The 21,618-nt window shown below is 50.7% G+C and overlaps 1 protein-coding gene across 1 annotated transcript in view; it reads left to right on the top strand.

Annotated features, from left to right (window-relative positions):
- Positions 1-781: 781 nt before the first annotated feature.
- Positions 782-21,618, top strand: part of LOC122393598 (endoplasmic reticulum membrane sensor NFE2L1-like) — an 85,192-nt gene continuing 64,355 nt past the window's right edge. The window contains exons 1-4 of the mRNA XM_043389787.1: positions 782-915; positions 2,222-3,132; positions 19,341-19,508; positions 20,895-21,087. Of these exons, the coding sequence (XP_043245722.1) occupies positions 2,437-3,132; positions 19,341-19,508; positions 20,895-21,087 (1,057 nt within the window). The 5' untranslated portion in view covers positions 782-915; positions 2,222-2,436. The remainder of the gene's footprint in view (positions 916-2,221; positions 3,133-19,340; positions 19,509-20,894; positions 21,088-21,618) is intronic.

A 21,618-nucleotide genomic window follows, 5' to 3' on the forward strand; every position in this document is an offset into this window, starting at 1 on the left:
TGAATCCCGAAATCGAAAAGCCTATGCTGTGAATCTGCGCGTAAGCCAGTGCCCGCTGGGGCCCATGAATTTTCAAGCCGACGATGGCGAGGGGGTCTAAACGAGGACCTAACTCGTCCCCTGGACTATATAGTTACAAGACGTCAGCAGTGTTGTGAAGGTCGCAAGGTTACGCTTTGAATATTTTTGGTCCAGCAGAGCCAAGAGGTCAGGTAACCAGACACTTTTCCGAGGTCAAAGGCAAATTGCCCTTATGTTGGTTCGCGTTCAACGGATAAGCCTCCATAGAGCAAAACCGTAAAATGAAACGCTTTGTGCGGGAGCCGCTTTCTGAAATATTTTTTAGGCATAATGTTTGTAAAAGCTTTTCCTAGCCACCCAACATCATGCCGCCAAACCACCCATCCCCATTGATCGGTAGTTGGAAATTAAACAAATGAGCGCCAGTTGCGAACAGCAACTGAAAGCTGCTACTATACCCATAACAAGTAATGGTACAAAAAATAATGCTGCGATCTCGGGAAGATAATGCCTGCTAGAAACATTGCAAGCTTCGTCCGTTACTTCAATATGTTTGATTAACCGACCGTGAGGCAGATCCATCCTAAATCTATTATCGACCAAGGAAAAAGCATTCGACAGCATGAGAAGACAAAGTGAAATCAGCTTCTGCCAGATCCCAAGATATGCAGTGCAAATCACAAGATCCCAATGTTAATGTTCAAATCCCAAGATCTTGGGACAAATCCCAAGGAATGGCATCGCTGCTCGCATTGTTTATTGTGGCGCGGTGTGCCCGGCCGTGTTGATCGTGAATGAAGTTCTCGATGTTTCTCATTTGAATTGCAGGAATTCACGGCAGTGCTAATTTCTTTGATATTTGCTGTTGCTTCGCAAGATAACCAACAACATTTGGTGAGCTAACATTTTTTCATTCAGCCGCGTTCAAAGGTTAAAATGTGGTATCGGCTTATGTGGCGCACTGCTTTTAGTCATGAGGGACCAATATTTCCTTTGTCCTTTGTTGTAAGTCATTTTCTCACTCCTTGATTTTAATGCTAAAATTTTTATTCTTTTTATCACTTAAGTATCATTCAGTACTTTGCGTTGATTGGGATACCCATACTGATAGGTATGGTTGATGGTATGGTTATAAAGCCTGGCGGGCTGCGGACATGTAGTTACCTATGTATGGCACAAGATGAGTGCCAGGAATGTATGGAAAGTAAAAAGTAAAATCAAGAATGAGATGATTTTTATAGGTAGCCAGCTCAACCAGCCCTGGCCACCTAGGGTGACATAGGGTAGGGTGACACCACTTTGCCTGGGGGCTTTGGGTGCCGGTGTGGCTGGTTTAGTGTTGCTATGTTGTAGTTCTGGCCTCCGTCAAACAGAAGCTTGTGATCTTCCAAGTCTTTTTCAGTTTCTTTTGATCGCACTATGACCTATTTTGTTCCTTGTGCCTTGAATGACAAAAGGTGCTTGAGATGTTTCACATCTGATTTTCTTTTTTGCTCCCCTTGGGCTCAAGGTGTAATTTTGAGGGATGGGTCCATTATTTTACTGTTTAAATTTCTTGTACTTTTTGTCTAGAAGTAAATATGCTTCAGATATTTTGGTTGGAGAATATGAAACTTTTTCTGCCAAATTGACCAAGAAATAAATTGCTGATGACATTGTTTTGCTCTGCTTTTGTGTTGCCCCATCACCTTTGTTTTATCTTCTGCCCACACATTATTTTGCAAGTGGCAGTTGTAAAGATAAAACTTTTCCTTATAGATCTACCAACCATGCTTCTTTTTGCTTCTTTTTGTCATCATTATTTTTCATGTGGACCTTACCTTGCTGCCTTAGGCTCAAAATTCGAATTCCCTGCCCAGCTGCACTAAAATGGTTGTTAGGTAGTTAGTGTAGTTAGTCACTGATAACTGATTATCCTGTTAATATGTTGCTATCAATCCTGCATTTTCTGCTGCCTTTCGATGTATTTTTCAAAGAAACTGAGCTGTACCAGTGTTGATGACTGGTGTTGCGATCGATTCGGACTCGGGCCGGACGGACGGGTACGGTCGGGCCGGACCCCACTGCGCCGGTCCGCTGGCACGAGAACAGAGCGGCAGTGCCGTCGGCGGGCCGCCGCGGGCACAGGGGTCCAGTCGTGTGCGCCCCGACCGTCCGTCCGGGCAGTTCGCCGCCCTCTGACGCCTGTCCGCCGTTTCAGACGCGGACACACGTCGTCTGACCCCGAACAAGCGCCGCCAAAAGCGTACAATCGCTGTCTAAGTACCGCAGGACCGGGGGAGTCGCTGATTGAAAGGCGTCCTGCCGCGCCGACCGCGTTTACCGCCGACAATGCGGCTCTGACCGAACAGTGAGCTGCCAGTGATCGGACCCGCGGCATTGCTGTAAACTGTGAACGGTGACTAAGCCGCAGCCATGGTGAGCCACGACAAGAAACTGTACAATAACCTGGTGCAGATGGCCATGCTGGCCAGCCTGCTGCGCTTCCAGCCGGAGCTGGGCGGCGTGCACGAGCCGCCGCTCGAGGCCGACCTGATCCTGGGCCAGAGCTGGGCGCACACCTCTGCGCGCACCGTGCACGCCCACCTGGAGCACGCCGCGCACCACAAGAACATCGACAACGTCATCGAGCGCTACCAGGAGGAGCTGTTCGAGGAGCTGCACTCGCTGGGCCGGTACCAGCGGCCGTTCCGGCCCAGCCACATCCAGGCTTACCAGCTGCTGGACGGCGAGGCGGACCTGCCGCTGCCGCCGGAGCCGGAGCCGGAGCCGGGCCCGCCGGTCAGCAACAGCACCCTGCTGCAGTCAGCCAACGTCAGCGAGGACCTCTCGTCGCTGTCGGGCCTGTACGACTCCCGGCCGGAGCCCGAGCTGGATCTGGACCTGGAGCTCGACCTGGAGCTGGGTCTGGAGCGCGACCTGAGCCGGCGGCTGGAGCTGGAGCTGGAGGCCGGCCTGCCGCTGCCGCCGCCGCCGGCCGAGTTCGACGTCTGGGAAATGATGGACGCCGACCTGGCCGAGGAGGCGTCGGCCGCCGAGCGCGTCCGCTCCAGCCTCGGCGCTGACACCGGCGACGACTTCATCCAGTCGGACGTGGACATGTCGGACGAGGTAGGTGGCGGCGTTAGCTGTCGCTCTGAAGCAGTCCTGTATTTTGTGTCAATGCTAGCCGAAGGCGCGGCTTCGGTCCTTTTTATACGAGACTAGGCTTTTTATTGTTTTACGATGACTCATTAGCTCAGTTCCACAAATACCGATGCCAGCAAGAACCCCGTGGCAGGGTTGATTAGCCCACGTTTCTTTCAGGATTACATACGATAGTAAAAACTGGTAGTGGGATCAGCCAACGAGCTGCGTTTTGCAGCAATCCAGTCCGCCTGAATTGCCACACTGAAGTGCATGGAACCGTTCTTACCGCAAGCGGTCTCTTAATCTCTCCAACGATTTTACCCTCATGAAGCCGGTTTCTTTGACCACCAATGTCCTTATTCGGCTAACATTTATTTTAGTATAATTAAGTAAGGATCTCTTTGTTGGTGCTGTTTTCGTGTCGAATGTTTGCTGATTGAATAGGGTCACCCTGGTTCTTGCCTGCTGTGTGCCGCGCTGTTTTGTGAGCAGCCCGGGCGCGGCCGACCCAGCTGGCTTACATTCATGGCCCGCTGTTCGATCGATACGGCCGTTATTGATGCGGGCGTGTCCGTTGGCTTTGAGCGGCAGCTCACAGATGCCAACTCGCCGGTACACTTGGTTGGCAGCTAATGGGACTCGCTTGTACTCCCGTATCAGGTGGCCCTCGCCCAGTCCAGAAGCGTAATGGTGACTTCTGGCGTCGATTTGACACTCATTTGGCCAATTACAGTGACGTCAGAACTCCAAGTAGGTAATATCCAGCTACGATACTGACCGCTGATCCTCGCTATGTTTTGATTTGTTTTATTCAGGAGGTGAATGGTAAGGGCACTTGTCGGTGAGTCAATGCTGTCTTTGTTCGAATCCTGGCGGGCTGTTGAGAAGTTCGTGGTTTGTTTACACGCGTCAATTGGTGGTCTCTGAGTTGACGCAACTGAACCTCACCCCTTAGTCTGATCCATGCATCCAGACTCCAGAGCCAAAAAGGATCCATCAGTACTTGCATGTGTTACGCGTTATCCATCCCGTTAGTCCGTGCGTCTTCGACTGGTAGGTGGAATTGTTTCAACGGAGGCTGCTTTAGCTTATCGATGCCCGGATTAAAGAATGACCATGGAGTGTTTATTTAGGACATTCTGGTATGTTTTGGAAGATCCTCCTGATCAAAGGAAAGTCGGGCAGAAACTCTCGTCTTGTATGCTTGAGGGAAAGTTTTTGCAGGCAGTAATGCGTGCTATTGGCAGGATTATTGATAGGGCAGTGACGGATGCGTCATCGGCTCCCATGCTCCAAACAGTTGACTGATCTCATGCCAACGAATCAACGAATGTTACTGGAAAGCTGACCAATGTGCCATATTCTCCCGTGGTTACGAATGGCACCCTCCAACCTACGCTCCACTGCTGTTCGCGTCTCTCAGAAACCTGGTCTTTGTTTGAGGGGCCCGTAGCTGCCATCCAACTACGAAGGTTAGGTAAATCATATGTGAGCGCGCCCACACTCTCGAACGACTTGGCTTCGCTCCAGCTGCCGACTCTAGCGGCAGTTACGGTGTTTTGCCTCGGCTCTTTATGCCGTGAATTTCGCCGTGAGGTCGAGGCTCCGTGCCAAGGGTCAAGCAGTTTTATGTTTGGGGCGTAGTCTGTTGTGAGGTGACCTCAGGCGACTTTGTTTCGCCGGTTTGCCGGGGAGGAAAGGTGTCGAGTGCGGCGGTGTGTATAAGAAGGAGAGGGGATATTAGATATAGCGCGTCTGCGTCGTGTCCATAGCTGCAGCAGCGCACTGCACGGGTCACGAGGCACGGCGTTCCCGTTGACAGACCGCTGTCACTCCTCGGACCCGTCGCTGCCCACCGGCGGCTACCCACGCGGGACCTTGAACCTGGACGGTGCGTCGCACTGCTCGCCCACGGGCTGTGTGTAGTACCACCGACCGCTGACGTCAGGTGCCGTGCCGTCCCGGGCGGCCCTTGTCCGGGGCGCCGCCGGCTGTGCAGTTGGCCCCCGTGCCAGCCAGCGCGGCTCCATGGGACGGAACCCGTCCCTTTGACCTCCCTCATCATCACGGGACACCGGCGAGCCTCGGTCTGAAACTGGCCTGCTGGCTCACCATGACGGTCCACCTGGGGTTCGTGCGGCACTCGGCTCTGGAGTGGACCTCACTGGGCCGCGGTGCTGAAACGAGCGGTCTTCCGACCCGAAATAGCGTGCTGGCTCTTCCTCTTGTTTTTGTTTTGGTTTATTTTTGGTGTGATGCAATTTGCATCAGTCCTTGATCGACATTCAGCAAGACGTTCGTATGGAACTACTGGATGGTAAATTGGTGTACTACATATCAATCTTATGAAATGAAAAGCTTTCGATTCGATAGGCATGCGATCCCGCACATTTTTCGTTTGTATTGTAATCGTTACGTAATGAGTCGTCGATAAGCGTTGAATGTTTGATATACGTCGAGTCGACAGCGTTATCGCCGTGGAATTACGAGAGGCACTGGCGTGTGCGCGTTCGTGGACTGGGTGGACTCGGAGCAAAGTACAGAGAATTGGGGAGTTGGACTAGCGTTTCCGTGTGAGAGCGGGTCGACTGCTCCCGCCGGGTATGGGTAGTACGGGCTGACGGATTGTGGTGAGCTCGGGTATAAAGACGTGCCGTCCTGAGAGCGGTCCCGGCCCGTGGCGTCTGTTTTGCTGAGTCATCACACTGGCGCAGTGCCACGGACCGTCAGCCTTCGCGGAGCTGCATGCTCGGACCCGTCGCGACCGTGATCTTCCCGTCAGACTCCCCAAATGTCATCTGCTTTTACGCCATATGCTGATTAAACCAGAAATCCTTAGTAAGGCTTTCGTCAAAATTATAACGATAAATATGTAGTCTGCTGATGGCTCTGGCCGTAGATATTCTTGCCTATGTCATATATTTTTGTTACCATAGAGCTGTTGCTGATTATGTTCGTCAGTTCCATGTCTATCTCGCTGATTTCGTAACCACCTAGCCCCTTCCCCAAGGGACACTCTGACGGCGTTCTTTGCGCAGTCTCGACTTGTGAGCTGTGCGATCGAGTCCAGCACGCCTCAGCCCGGTGCCCGGCCGGCTTGTCCAGTAATCACTGCCCATCCCAGTGTAGCACACCTCAGCTCAGTACGGTGCCCAGCCTATTGCCCATCCATGGTATCTCGCCATACTGGTTATAATCGGGTTACGATGTGTTCCACGGAGGTTAATTCAATCTGCGGGCCACTGAGCGCAACGCCTTATCCCCAGAGCCGGTTTCGCTTTCGTCTCTGGTCTAGCTCGCCACCCACGGGATCCCCTGATTTTGACACCTGCTGAGTGCTGAAGGTAGGAGAAGATGTCTGAAATGCCTCCTCGCTCGACTCGCAGCCCATCTTTGGTCCACTCGACTACGTGGGATTAAAAAGGATGGATCGCCTTTTGTTTTGGTGGGTTAGCAGTCTATTGGACGTCTGCATTGCGCCTTCAGTCCATAGAGACCATTTTAGGGTTAGGTATATAATGACGCAGGGGTGAGAGATAATTCTGCGTCAACCACCGACGGATGTGTTGCGGTGGCTGAGATCATCCTGTTGAGATGGCATTGTCCCAATTCCCAATCCTCTCTCCTGAGGGCAGAGAACGGATGCAAAAGACAAAAAAAAACGGATGTGCCTGACAAACTCATCCCAGTAAGATACCAGATCATTTTCTAAATTCGATGATCCGCTAGGAGCAGAGTCCGGTCAGGTTCCCTGCTAGATCGCCAGGTGGCGCTTACTCTCAGCTTCTCCTTTTGACCACCAGGCGGCGGATATGCGACCCTCTGTTCGTGCATCTGCGGCTCCCTCGCCCTGGGAGGTGCTGCCATCTGCGGCTCATTTTGCTGCAACTCCTCACCTATGATTTCGTTCGGTCCCATAGATGGCGGATATGTCGAGGCTGCCTTGCATCCATGATCCAACCAAATTCATACTGTTCTGGACTGAAGATGTATACTGAACAGTGGCCTGGCGGGTTATTTATGGATATTTTCAGTTTCTATCTGTCTTCACTAATTAATCTGTTGTGCTCCCTAATCATAACAATCCCATGCGGGAGGATGCCACGCTGTTCAGTAGCAACCCCAGCGGACGTGTCCATCTGCTTCAGCTCCGCTGGCTGGTGGTCTGTCCTCCGCTCTCTCCTCCTCCAACATCTTTGGCTTGTTATTATTCACCGAACCGACATTTTCACTCTGCTACACCGTCCGTCACGCTTCATTCTGACATCATCTCCTCTGGTCTTAATTAGTTTCTCTTTAAAGGTAGTGTGCCACCTTTGAAAGATTTCCCATTTTATTTTTCCTAGGATAAGAAGCTTCTGTTTTTACCTAATATCGCAAAAAAAATCAAAAATGGGCCTGGAATAGTGCCTTTTTCGCCTAAAAGTTTTTCGGTTTTTAGATATGTATAACAACTGTAGTGGGCTCACCTGCAAACAGGCGTCGGGCAACAATCGCGAATGCGGCGCACTTGTGACAATAAGCAAAGGTCATTATAGTGTTACGACCATACGACGTACGGGAATGAGTTATCAGCTGTCTAATCGTAGACAACACAATGTCGAGCCTTAAACTGTAATCCCGTATTGGTATTGTTTCTTTTATTTGGCTGTCGAACATTATTTATGGTTTGAAATATAATTTTATGTAAAATAATTGATATGAAAAAGCCGTCTTATAAGTTATGACCCCATTTCACCACACGCAAGTGGCAGAAATGACAATGATCAGCTGACGCATTTTTGTTGGCCGAAGTCAGAGCGCGCGGCCCGACGCACCACGCGTATTTGGAAATTCCGACCTCGACGAGCATCAGAAGCCACCTAACAGGCGTGTTCGAAACCGCAGGAGATGATGATGAACGGGTTTATGGAAACTTGATTGGATGAGCATATCGGTAATAGCGATTTCAGCGTGTGCATTTATTGTTCATAGTGGTGTGAAATGTGGTTGGGGTACGACCGACAACCCGTCGGGGCGAATTTCGCACTGGGGTACTCAAAATTTGAAGAATTTAAGACGTTTCCATGAGTTTTGAAGGTATGGATAAGTTCTAAAAATCCGGTTCTCCTTATCTGGGCCATTAACTCCATACGGTCCAAGAAAGCTGGCACACTACCTTTAACCCTATTAGTGGCAGGCTCCTGGCTACCCCTATTAGTGGCAGGGGGGCTGTTTACGACCCCCCCTTGATATCTCGAGATCTAACGGGCCGATTTTCAAAATTCAAACGGCATTCGATTTCGCTCAACGTGATCTACATTTCTAAAAAATAAAAATTAAAAATGTCAATAGGGGGGTAGAGGGGGGGGGGGTAAAAACGGGCAAATTGCAGATACATTTTAGACTGTTTATCACGGCCAGGTTTCTGAACCAATCTTAACGCAACTTTTGCCGATCGATAGAGAATGAACCAGGAATTCAAATGGGTCCTAAAAATATGCATTTTCAAAAATCATAGGCGGATACAGATCATTGAGATTGGGGGTACACAAAAAGTATAGTAAATAAGGTTTTTGTTGGTACTGTTTCTAAAAAGGGTGGTAATGGTCTTGTTATGTTACTATTTTCGTATGAGAGAACGACTACAATTGCATTGGTCATGCATAGGTGGTGTCAGGGCAGCTATGTTGGGAGGTAAAACATAACCCCCCTTTTTGGACGCCTGGATCCGCCTATTATAGCAAAAACGTGTCAAAAGAGGATGCACAATAACTTTGTATATGTTATCACATGATACCTTTCATTCACTGTTCGTAAAACTGGTGCATACAGTTATAATACATCAGCATCGTGGTCTTCGCCCAAATGACTCGCTTCACGAATAGGACCCCCCAATTCCCAGTGCTCTGGAGGCGCCCCTGGTAAAGTTATGAACTTGAAATTTTCAGGGAATGTGCCCAATTTAGTTTTAGGAAAAGTCAGAAAATTTCAGCATCGTAGCTTCAGCGGTTTCGGAGATATTCCCGAAAAACCTGAGGGGTGGATGAAAACAGCCCCCCCCCCCCGCCACTAATAGGGTTAACGAGAGCAGATAAACGCAGGTGGAAAAGAATAGGGTAATTAAGATTTCAGATCAAACGGAGTCATGCTTACTCAAGCCACTTAGGTGAGCGTAAAATATAGGAACCGATTACCTAGCTGGTAGCTTAACAATTTGTTTACAAGTAACATTATGTGCATGGTGTCGTTTTGCATAATTCGCAGCCTACGCAAACGCGATTGACTGTTATTGGGTTGTTCTCGCACATTTACGAGATTTGATGTTGAATAAACTTAGTTAAGTTGAACTAGTTGTGAGAAATTACCTTTGACTTAACAAAGCTGATCTAGTTATGTGATATTACCTCTGAATTTTGTGCTCCACTAAAAAGAAATGACTTTAAATATAAGCAGGGCTATAGCCCATATGAACAAGAGCATGCTTGAAAGACAAAGGGAACATCATCGCGGTTAAGAACTAATACTTAAGGGACGGGAGCATTTGCTCATTCTTGACATAAGTATTACATGCGCGTGAGTATCCAGTCACAACATTGCTGTCATTTTGGCACTTTTTAGAAGTGCGGATAAGGTACCTTAACATTTCAGAGACACATTTTTACAAATAGCTTTAAGACATGCATGACGTTTTGCGATAAACTCAAAAGTCAAAACGCATCTTTTAAGATATTGCTAGAATTCAAACAAAGAGCTAGACCAGAGACGATGGCACGTCCTGTCGAGAAGGCCGCCGTCATCAGCATAAATTACTACATCTGTGACGTGGATCCTGTACAGACTCGAGCACGCCTCATCGTGTCGACAAGATCTAAATGGACGGTATAATGACGGCCAATCGTTAACTCGCCAGCAGAAGACGCTAGCACCGCAGACTATAGGAAGGTATCGGCAGAAAAGACAGCTCAGATGCAGCTGGTGGTGCAAAGTGCCGACGCCTTGGTGACGACGATCAGTTGAGAATGTCAGTATGCAGTGAAGTAAACGGCAGAAGTTGGTTATGAGGCGAATCACGGTTCGAAGAAAATGCCACGTTGAAGTAACGATTGCCAACCGATGGGAGCACAACTTAAGAGTGGTATTTCATTAGTATATATCACATAACATATTTCAAAGTAAAACATTTGGTAAAAATGAGAGTAATCTGTCTAACCATCCGGTCGGAATGCGTGCTGCATTCCCGATGAGTCCGACTGGCCGTCGGTTCGCACCCTGCCTGCTATCCGTATTCCCGGCGTGTCCACACCCCGCCTCTTCTCTGCGCCCCGGCGCGGGCCGCCGCGGCCGGTCAGCGCGCCACCCATTTATCATGCGCCGGTAATGGTTCACCTGGTTACCGAGTGGCGTTCATTTTTCAGAGTTGTTTACGTGGCTCTTGGGACTGGTGTGGGCCATGCCGGCCGCGCGCTGGTCTGTTTGTGCCCGGGGTTTTTAGTATGGCGTCGTCGTCAGTGTCGGCAGTCGAGTGAGACTCTGTGCACGACAGTCGTGTTCGCTGCGTCTATTGGCTCCGCTTATTAGTGTCCGCCGTGTCTCAAAGATATCCCTGAGGACCCGTGTCCTAAGATTTGGCAGACGAAGGGCATCTGCTGTGGTTGGTAGCCTGAGCAACTGAAAAACCGTCTTGTGCAGTGTCTATCCGGAGGGCGATTGTCCGCCGAGCCGATCGACCTCTCAGAGTGCGAGTTTGCGCTGCTGTGTGGACCGGAGCTCCTGGCGAACATGCCTGGCGTTACGGCCATGCCCGCTCTGTTGGGCTGGCTCCACGTCTCCAGAGTCGGCGCTGTGATGAGCCGCGGATATTGGTCGGAGTCGCCGTCGACACGGGGTCGTTCACGCCAGGCGACGGTCGGTCGTGCCCATTTTAGAGCTGCCTCTGAAATGTGGCTTGGTAAGTTAGACGTCTGTTAGGTACTGGCGCCAATGCAGTTTCTGCTCATTTAAATAATCAGGTTACACCAACTCGCCCAGTTGAATGTCGTTCAGTTGCGTAGATAACTGTTTTGATCTAGTGTTGTTCTGACGAGGAGTTTACGGCATTGTTTCCTCCTTTCAGTTCGCGATACGGTAATTTAACTGAACACTATTGACTGAGAAAGGGGGGCTTGTATCCCACCCCCAGATTATCTTCGAAACTAAGATTGTAGCGAAAGGTGTGAAGCTTCGTTGGGTAGGTCTCACCGAAGCGCGATTTGAAGTTAGAGTTCAGATAACAGGTCAAGAACAGTTCGAAGAAATTCAGGGTATTTTCACGGGTAACTCAATTGAACGCGGCGTTGATTATGTCGAGCTCAATTTCTGACAAAGTAGGTGTCGATTCGATAAAGATGCTGAAGATATTGTGTAAGTGTCGAACTCAAAACAAGCATAGGCGGCGGAACGATTTGAGACAAGGGGGGGCACCAGCTCAAGGAGCCAAACCTAGGGTACCCCCAAATCCTGTTTTCTCATCGGATTTAGGCCACTTATTTTTCGTCACAGCCCTGACACGATGATTTTTTATTTTTATTTTTTTTTACTAAACGAAAATGGCAGTTCACCCCCGTATGTGTGGTAGGGTGGTCCACATCTACATGGTAAAAATAAAGTTCGTCAGATTCATCGGGCCGGGTCGGAATTCTTGTCGATACTATAGCACAAGCTTCTGTACAAAATTTCATTAAGATCGGGTGATTTTTTCCCGTCCCGCAAAGCGGTCAAAGTTTCCATTATACGTACCAGTCTTTAGTATAGGGCGAATATTCGTCTTTCAACATTGCCCAGTCGTGCCAGCGGCTATCTACCAATGAGCTTGCCTGCTCATCGCACCAGCCCTCTCTAGCCTCCTCAGTCCTCAATGATAGAGCTAGTCTTCCCATCAGCCACAGACAGGAACGATAATCCACAATTCCTGTTGCAGTTTCTGTTCTCCAGTGCCAGCAGCAAGCCACTATATGCCAGGAGGTGCGATATGCATTACGCTAATTGTGGCTTTGCCTGCGTTTGGGATCGCCGCAGCAGCTGCAAGACGCACACGCTTAATCACCGAAATGTGGCTTGTTTTGGCAGCCAGAAAAAGCAAATCCTTGCTGGATGAAACAGCCTCTTACGAACGAGCAAGTGCAGGGCGCCTCTTTCACTTGGCACTCACCATCCGTCTTCCGGCCACGGGCTCCCGAGATCCTGTCGTTCAAGCGGTTGTAAAGTGGTGGCAGCTCACGGAACGAGTGTCGTTCAAACCGCTCAATTACTTAATCGATTTCGCCGACAAGATGATCGCCACCTGATGCGCGTTGCTGATGAAGCAGCGGCCCCGGGATGACTGCCGCGATATGGTGCAATGCACCATCGTCGTGATGGACGGTGATTTTGAGGCCAGCATCCGGAACCGGTTGCCTTACAACGTGGTCGTTGGATTGCAAAGGTGATGAACACTCTCAAGATCATTCTCTTCTGCCAGCTCGCGCTCACCGAGCACGAGAAGAGGACGATGGTCCGGTTCACCACCTTAATCGTCACAAGGGTAGCATCGTGACTGTCTGCCCATTGATCGACCTCAGCATGGGGAAGTGACATCGCCCTCACCAAAGGCCCTCGCCGCTTACCACACGGATATCGGAAGGTAACCGGGAAAGGTGATAGGCAAAGTCTCAAGGCCATCGGTCTCCTTCGGCGTCGGGACGGCGGCAGCAGCGGCGAAACACCCTCAATTAAGGGGGGGGGGGGGCACTGCCGACTTTTGGTCCCATTCTTTCCATGCAACGCCCATAGAACTTATGTTAAAATGGCAAAATCAAAGGGGGGCACGGTGCCCCGGTGCCCCCCTCGTTCCGCCGCCTATGGACGGCGGTCGAGGAAAAGCAGGCGATCACCACCTCCATGCAGCAGCGGCTAAGATAGAAGAACCCTGCCGCGCCGACGTCGCCCTCGACGCAGTGGAGCGGCGCTCGCTGGTGTCCTTTGCATATGTTGGTCTCGGCACCGCCCTAGTGGCCAGTCACGATTTCCTCAAAGTGGACCGGCCGAGGGGTCGTACAATGACGACTTGACCACTGCTTGTCGGCGACCGACACATATACGGGTGATAAACGACTTTGCAGGAGCCGGGTGCTGCACTGTTGCCCTCATCAGCGGCAAATTTTTAGCGCCATCGCGCACGGCAAGGAACAGTGACAGCACTTCCTTCAGGTCGAGGAGCGTAACTACACTGGGCGTTGCACCCGGGCGGGAGATTGGTTTAGGATGGCTCGCACGGTGGACTTCGTCTTTTAATCTGTACCGATATGCTATTTTCACTAATGCCTATTCCACTCTGATTTGTTTCTCTCCTTTGCTGTTCTTTTTTAGTGACTGCCAGTGCGTATTGAGCAAAAAATGTTAACTGAGTGGGAGAATCCGTATTATCGCCCATCCCCTTATTGTTAACATAGGGAAAACTTTGGCCGCTTTGCGGGACGGGATAAATTTATCCGATCAGAATGAAATTTTGCACACTACCTTGTGTCATGGTATCGACAAGAATTCCGACCCGGCCCGACGGATCCTAGAAACTTTTTCAAAATGGACCACCCTAAATTGTGTGGTTAACTTTAAGCTGATCCTCAAGTACCTATGTGTTTGTCTCTTCCTTATTCTCGTTTGATAAATTCCATTAATCCTACATGTATCAAATTACCAAGAAGCCATCGCAGTACTAATCAGTGGCGAATCCCAGGGGGAGGTCACATGGGTCATGACTTTGGGCCTGGGGTCACCACATGCCTGCCAGGAGCACCACAGGCCTGACAGCCGACAGGGGCACCACAGGCCCGCCAGGGGTACCACAGGCCTAGCAGGGACACCACGGGCCTGTCAGTGGCACCACAGGCCTGTCAGGAGCACCATCGGCCTAGCAAAAGCACTACAGGTCTTCCAGGGGCACCACAGACCTGCCAGGGGCACCAGAGGCCTGCCAGGGGCACTATCGGCTTCGCAGGGGAACCACCGGCCTCGCAAGGGCATCATGGGCCTGTCAAGGGCACCACAAGCCTGTCGTTGGCACTTTAGGATTGTCAGGGGCACCACAATCCTGTCAAGGGCACCTGCGTTCTAACAGGGGCACCACAGGCTCGGCAGGGGCACCACAGACCTGCCAAGGCCCAGGGACACCACAGGCCTAGCAAGGACACCATAGGCCTGTCAGGGGCACCACGGGCCTGTCAGGGCCCATGGGCACCTAAGTCATGTGCAGGGCCCACCGTAGGCTTGTCAGGGGGCAGGGTAGGTAGGTACCACAGTCTTTCCAGGGGCACCAGCTGCCTAGCAGGGGCACCAGTCATCACACGACTAACCGAAAATAAAGAAAATAACAAACTGAAAATAGGGCTCCACCAAAATGAAGTGGCCGAAATCCGTTGAGGTTTTAATTTTGGGTATAGGTAGGGGCACCACTTCGATTCATGACCCTCCCCTTGGAGCTTTCCCGAATCCGCGCCTGGTACTAATACATCAAATTTAAGGGGGGGGGCACCTTGCTATTGGTGCCCCCCTTGCAGAATTCAAGGGGGGGCACGGTGCCCCGGTGCCCCCCCCCGTTCCGCCGCCTATGAAAACAAGCAATTCTAAGGGTCATGGCCAGATAAAAGGGCACTGATTTCGAAAACTAAATGCATGCTATGTAATCAAGTTTTTGGGACATATTTGGTCGTATAGGCGGATGGGTTTATCATCTGTGTTTGAGTCCAAATGTAAAAGTTTGAGCATATTTTTAGCCCCTCTTTATCTTTTTTATCCTAATCATTAAGCAGCCAAATGGATACGTCGTTTATGTTTCTCTTCAATTTGGTTTTCATATGAATGTTCAGTAACCTTTATTCAGGTTGTTTACGTTTACCGGCAACCAATTGCGGATATTCCAATGCTTCTCGTGTCACGAATGTAGCCTATAGCAGAGAGCTTAGTTGGCTGCTGTGTTATGCTTCCTTGTCGACGCACCTGTATCATGTAAAATGACTGGGCCATAATAGCCACATGTGGATAAGCCCTCAATATACGATACGATATAGGCATCCCGGTATCAGTATCCAGCCGTCACTGCTCTGTAACTCTGCTGAAATGTGCGACCGGAGCGAGATTTATGATGTGATGCACTCCATTATAATTGAGGGCTAAATTGTAGGGGTTTAATTGACAAACGTAGCTACTTCAATTAAATAGACAAATTGCTCGGAGTTCCTACGAAGTGTTTTATTGCGACGGAACGTGGGGTTCTCATGTCTACTCATGGTTCATAGAAGAAGAGTGGCGATGGCTCGACCACATTTGCGGTTGGATTGAATTTTATGCTTTGCAGTACCTACATACAAGTAGTACATGATATACCCTTGACACGGTGACAATATCTTCCGTACCCAATTCACTCTGAGCTGAGGCAGGGTTTTGGTTGTATGTGCCGTGCCGTATTCACACTGGTGACGTGTGGCTTATTTGTCGCCCGTTGGACATTATACCTCCGTCGGCTCCGATCAATCCGATAGTATTGGCGCTGGTGTGTTAGAGCCCAACACCCGTAATTACTCCATTTGTAGCGGGTTATTAGCGCTACGTTTTCGGATCGATAGTCACATGGGCCAATGGATCCGAGATGTACTGGGATTTTTTATCGGGCCGCGGGCTGGGGCGGAGAAGAACTAAGCTCTCTATCATCGTACGACTTGCACAATGCGCTCAAAATGTTTTTGGTTGCATTGGCAAGGCGTGCGTTAACTTAAAATTTCCGTATAAAAAAATGTCGAAGAAGCAGCTGATATTATCACCCTGTCTATCAGAAACAGGGCTGCGGGGTCGGGGTCGGAGTCGGAGTCGGAGTCGGAGTCGGAGTCGGAGTCGGAGTCGACAGTTCTGCCCGGAGTCGGAGTGGAGTCGCCAAAATCTTCCCGCCCGGAGTCGGAGTGGAGTCGACTCCGACTCCGGAGTCGGAGTTAACGCTGCATGGCCCAACGTCATGGCCCACTGTTTAATTGACGATACTGCGCTCGAAATTAGATTTTGTCGAAAAAGGCCATTTTGCTGTTTTGGACGAACGTTTTCAGCGAAAGAAGCAGAAGACGGTGAATTCCCGAAAACCTGCTTTTTAATTCTGCATGCTATTTTTAATGCATATTTGCAACGCAAAGCCTTGGAACGCACAAGGGATCGTTTCAGGTAAGATAAAAACATCTCCATTATGAACTTCAATGTCATGATATGGATTTTAATAGAACCGGTTGGAGTCAGAGTCTGAGTCGAATTTTCAAGCCGGAGTCAGAGTTGGAGTGGGAGTCACCCTAAAATCCATCGACTCCGCAGTCCTGAATTCAGAACCACGTAATTTATTTACATACATGTATGACACAAACAATTCCTATGAATTCCTTTTCCTATGAATAACTTCCTTCCTTTAATTTTTGAGATCGGAGAGTTTGAATGGTGCAAAATGGTTTGAATCGAATGATTGATCACTTTTATTGCTTGTAATGTCGTACTGTCTTATCCTCCAATCATTTTCATCACTGATTAGTCCGAGATTAATATACCCAATTTTAGACCCCAAAAAATCGTCCGTTTCTTTCTGTAATTTTACTCGTTTGGGCTTTACGACCGCTGTACCATCACACGGCCATCGGTCGGGCCGACCTTTGCTGCGGCCCCGGCCGTGCCCCGCCGGGAAAGCCGACTGTCGCCGGCCGACCCTACAGTCGAGACGGTGGAACTCTACCTACCGTCACTACCGTCCGAGATTAGCTGGGTGCTTCACTTTTGAAAAGCTGCCGTAGTTCATGGCCTGTGATATTGTTTTTAGCCGTGATGCGGTAGCTGGTGATGTATGAGACGGTTGTAATATTGTGGCTGTCCGTCATGCTAAGTGAGCCCTTCTGTGTCGCCCTGGCCAGATAGTCATTGGAAGGCTCCGACCTAGGGTTCGGCCACTTCTTGGCAGTTTTAACACGTGAGACTAAAGATATGACCATGCCCGAACAGACGAATTACATTTTAATCCATTCATTTTTACCCACGGCTCTGAAAAAGTCGCACTAGGTGAAAAAGTCGCACTAGGTGCACAGTGCACAATAACTTGGAGTAGGGGAGAGTGGGGTAAGAATTTTTCCTCGATTTAAGGAAAAATGCAATCATTCTTCGCATAATTCCATCCACCATTGAGATATGTGTGCGTTAGAATAGACCAACTATTTCCCCTTCTTTGCGAGCTGGAAATTGTGCATTATCACCTTATACGTAGTGAGCGACGCAGATGTTTTTAAAAAAGTCTTGCAAAAGGGCGTCTTACCCCACGGGGTGGGTAAGACGCCCCGGGGAGGGGTGCTTTACCTTATACTAACCTTATATACTTACTTATGCTTACCTTACTTACCTTATACTTACCTACTTAACTTATAGCCGGAGTCGATTATCGAAGTAAAGCCAGGGCCGGAGTCGGAGCCAACGAAAATCCATCAACTTCGCAGCCATTCAAGGTCTGCCGAGTCTGAGTCGGAATTGGAGTCGATTGGAGTCGACAGTCGGAGCCCGGAGTTGGGGTCGAAGTTGGAGTCGACCGGAGTCGGGGTCGGAATGGGAGGCGTCGAAAAGGCATCGACTCCACAGCCCTGACGCAGTGATTTTGGGGGGGGGGGGTGTCTTACCCTCAACTACCAAATGTCTTTGAGCTTCATTTTTTTTCAAGAGATTCCATCGTGATACACAAAATCGTTGCAACACGTAAAGCGCCTTAATGAGTTATGGGCAAAATAACTAATTAAGCAAAACATGCCTTTGTAACATAATTTAAAGGCCCTCTCCCAGTTATTAGATGGAAAACAATGAGACAAAAATGTATATCAGAACATGTCAAAACATTAAAGTGCTCACCACCTGCAAACGACACCACCTCGGAACCGAAAATCTTGCCCCTTTAAACAAAACGCAGAAACAAACGTTGCAAGAGCTTACAAATATAATATATATGAGCAGTTATCCTGTTCTATCGAAAGGGCGCCTTACGCCAGCGTCTTACGACTTTCTCCCCTGATTAACGCGGAGTAAAGCAAGCCATCAAAATGAAAAGGCTTAGGTAATCTCAACTAAAAACAGGGTACTCGACATACCTTCCCGGATTGCGAATGGTGCGCATTCACATTTCACACGCTAATTTCTTCCACCGTCATGAGACGAAGCTTGTTGCTGTTGGTTATGCATACCATCATCCCTGTTCAAGATGCGTAACTGATATTGAGCCCAGTTGATCTTAGGTTATGTTGTGGCCTAAGTTGCATTTTTATTTTACTGAAGCAACTGTTCGGTTTGCTGCTGTTCGTTGCGGTCCGTTGATCGGCTAGGCATCCATCTAGAGTTATCAAGTTTCTTCAGTGCCGGGATGCAATACCGGGACCGTGAATCAGCTCTTCCCATAAAGATATCGGAAGGAGTCGCGATGATTTAAAACAAATCCTTAAATAATATTTATTTGCAAAGAACATGCAAGACACTGAAGTATTAGCTGGTAAATAGCATGAGTTTTAAACATTTTACGTGCATATTTATTTTCAGACAAACTTCTTTCCGTTATTAACTTTCGTGACTCATGCGATCGTTGAGTTATTAGTGGGCCAATGACACGAGTTTTTGGCACTTTGCGTGCATATTTATGTGACCATTCCCATGACCGAAGTGATGTTCCAGCGTTCATTTGTCACAAATTGCGGTCTGGGTGATGAGTGGTGTGCCGGGGAAACGTGTTGCCGTGCTTCCAGCGCCAGTTGAGCCTGCGTCGGAGGGCGTCTGCCTTCCATGGTCGTTGATCCCTGGTTGTATCTGTGATTTGGAGCACGCTTGCAGAAAGTTATTGACAAAGGTATTCTTACCAGCCACTGAATTCTCTACCCGCAGGCCTCTCGATGACAAAAGAAAGATATTTTATCCATCGCGTATCCATCGCGTATCTTAGCGCAGCTCGCATTTCGTACATGTCGCGATGTAAGCTAGTCCTTGCCTGTTCCCTGTGTCGTATCACACTTGGAGGCATTCTCTCGCTGTACTGTTCTGAGCTCTGACCGCATCTCCTCGTTGTACCGAACTGATTATCGACCAACGACCATACACCCCACCCGTGGTTCCCTGCTGAGCTCTGACCCGTGCGTGTCGCTGTGTGTCTCCAGGATGCCGAGGCCATCGAGGTACTCCTCCGTCAGGACATGGTCCTGGGCGCGTCGCCGCCCCCGTCGGCGCCGCCGTCACTCGAGGACGGCTCGGCCGGCTCGTGCTGCTCGCCCGAGCCGCTCGACGATGACGACGACGCACTGGTGCCGCTCAAGCCGGCCCAGGAGGTAACGCACCCGGAGTCGGTCCGGCACCGCCGCCCAGTGCTCTCCGAGCCCGGCGAGCGGGTACCAAAGTGCTGAGCTCATGATGATAATCCTATGCCATCAGATGCTGTTTGTCTTAGAGATGGAGTGTTATCGCAACGCTAATAGAGTTACACTGCTCTGCGGCCACAGCTGGCCGACATGTGTGGGCGTTTCGGGGTGGTGTGTCGTGTTCGTTCAGGATGCCTATACGGTCGTGCAGTCGGGGTGGTGTATTTGCTGACACGGTTTCACAGCTGGTCCAGGGTGCCGTCGGCGGCGGGCGGCGGTGGGCGCCGTGTGCCGCCGTGATTTGTCAGCGCCGGTCTCACTAATGACCGGGCCGGGCCGGTACGGTCCGCGCCGCGCCGATACCATCGCGTCGCGACGTGACTGGCCACCTCCCGGCCGGCCCTTGCCGCCGATGATGCGACTGAACTGTGACCGGCCGTGGGCGGCGCGTTTGGGTGACCGCTGCGACCTGCCCCTCTCGAGGGAGCTGTGGGGCGGCTATCTCCGGGCTGCGGGCGCGGACTTTCCGGGCGGCCACCGTTAGCGGTCGGTGACAGTCGCGCCGCTGACCGCCGCCATGAGGCGCCGCTCCGGACGGTGACATGATTGGCTGCGGGATCGGCGCCGGCCGCCGCCGGCCAATCGGCCGACAGGATACGTCAGCGCGCTGTCAGCGAGCAGCCCGCTCTGAGCGCACGCCGCTGTGGGAGCCGTCCGATCCCACACAGCCGCCTGTCCGGCCCAATAAGGTGCGCCGTCATCGCACACCGACCTCGACCCGTCTCGAGTCTCACTCGGCTCCAGTCCTCGCCGCCGTCAGGCTTTCGATGCCAACTTGAAACGACTTGATGACACCTTATTTAGGCTTATTTATGTGGATTTCTGTGTTCGCAAGAGTCAGTCCGGTTTCCTATAATGGGTTTTAACCATGTCTGCTCAGAATTTCTTTTCAGAGTGATCGCTTGTGATGACTGCCGGCATTCGTAGCCGGATTTTTACCAGTCACATACGTCCACCGTTGCTCAGCGTTTAAAACTGCTTCCGTTCTGTTCGTGACTCCCTGACCTAACGTATTCTCATCGGTCGTGCGCTTTGTTACAATACCCTTTTCCAGTTCAGCCGGTAACCCTGTCATGGGTGTCTGAGACGCCTGTAGACCTGTCAATAATGCTCCAACGGTGATCAGGCATTTCTTTACTGGAGGTGGAGGAAGAGGGAGATAGAAGTTACTTTTTTTTTACAATGTGTCTTTGTTTCTATTCATTATTGTTTTGTCTTGATGTCTGTTATTTGCTTCCCCGTTCCACTCGCGGATCCGGTCAGTACCGATCATTCTGACCAGTTTCCCGTCCGCAGTATGTTTCAGGCGACTGGCCGGCGCTGGAGGCAGAGCAGCAGGAGGAGGAGGAGCAGCGGGAGCAGCGGTGGCGCACGGTCGACGACTGGGAGGACGAGGAAGAGGACGAGGACGGAGCCACCGAGGAGGAGCACCGCGCCGCTCTGCGCCACCTCTGGCAGAGGATCGACTCCACCGCCGACCCGGAGACAGGTGACTGCACACCGCCGGCCGCCCGAGGTCACGGCGCATGCGCAGCCGGCGGCGCGGCGCCGCCGGCCGCCCTGCCGCCGCCAATCATTAGTCATTTGCCTGTATTCTTTCCATCGCATCAATAGGTAAGATAGAGAATTCATTAATCACCGTGCTCTGGCCGGGGGTCCCGTGTACCTAACAAAGGCTCCGGCCTGAAAGGTTTTTATGCGCGCCGTTAATAGATAGAGGCTGGCCGGGCGCTGTGATGGCGGCGGCGGCGTCGCGGTGCGTTCCATCTGGTGCGGCGCCGGCGGCCGCTGCAGGCGCGGATCGTGATGCCACCGCTGCACGGACGGCTGGCGTGCAATTACCGGCGAGCGGTGGCACGGCGAGCTCGGCCGGGCGCCGGGAGCCCGGCGGCGGAGTGCAGGCAGCCAGCGCTGGCAACTGTCTGACTCTCCCGACTCTCTTCGTTATTTTATCTACCTCTAGTTGTCCAGGGGTCGAACGCTCGGGACGTTCATATGTCCAGCTCAGGGGACATTATCT

The sequence above is a fragment of the Amphibalanus amphitrite genome, unplaced genomic scaffold (genome assembly GCF_019059575.1).
Source record: "Amphibalanus amphitrite isolate SeventyFive unplaced genomic scaffold, NRLGWU_Aamphi_draft 000543F_arrow, whole genome shotgun sequence".
Taxonomy (NCBI): domain Eukaryota; kingdom Metazoa; phylum Arthropoda; class Thecostraca; order Balanomorpha; family Balanidae; genus Amphibalanus; species Amphibalanus amphitrite.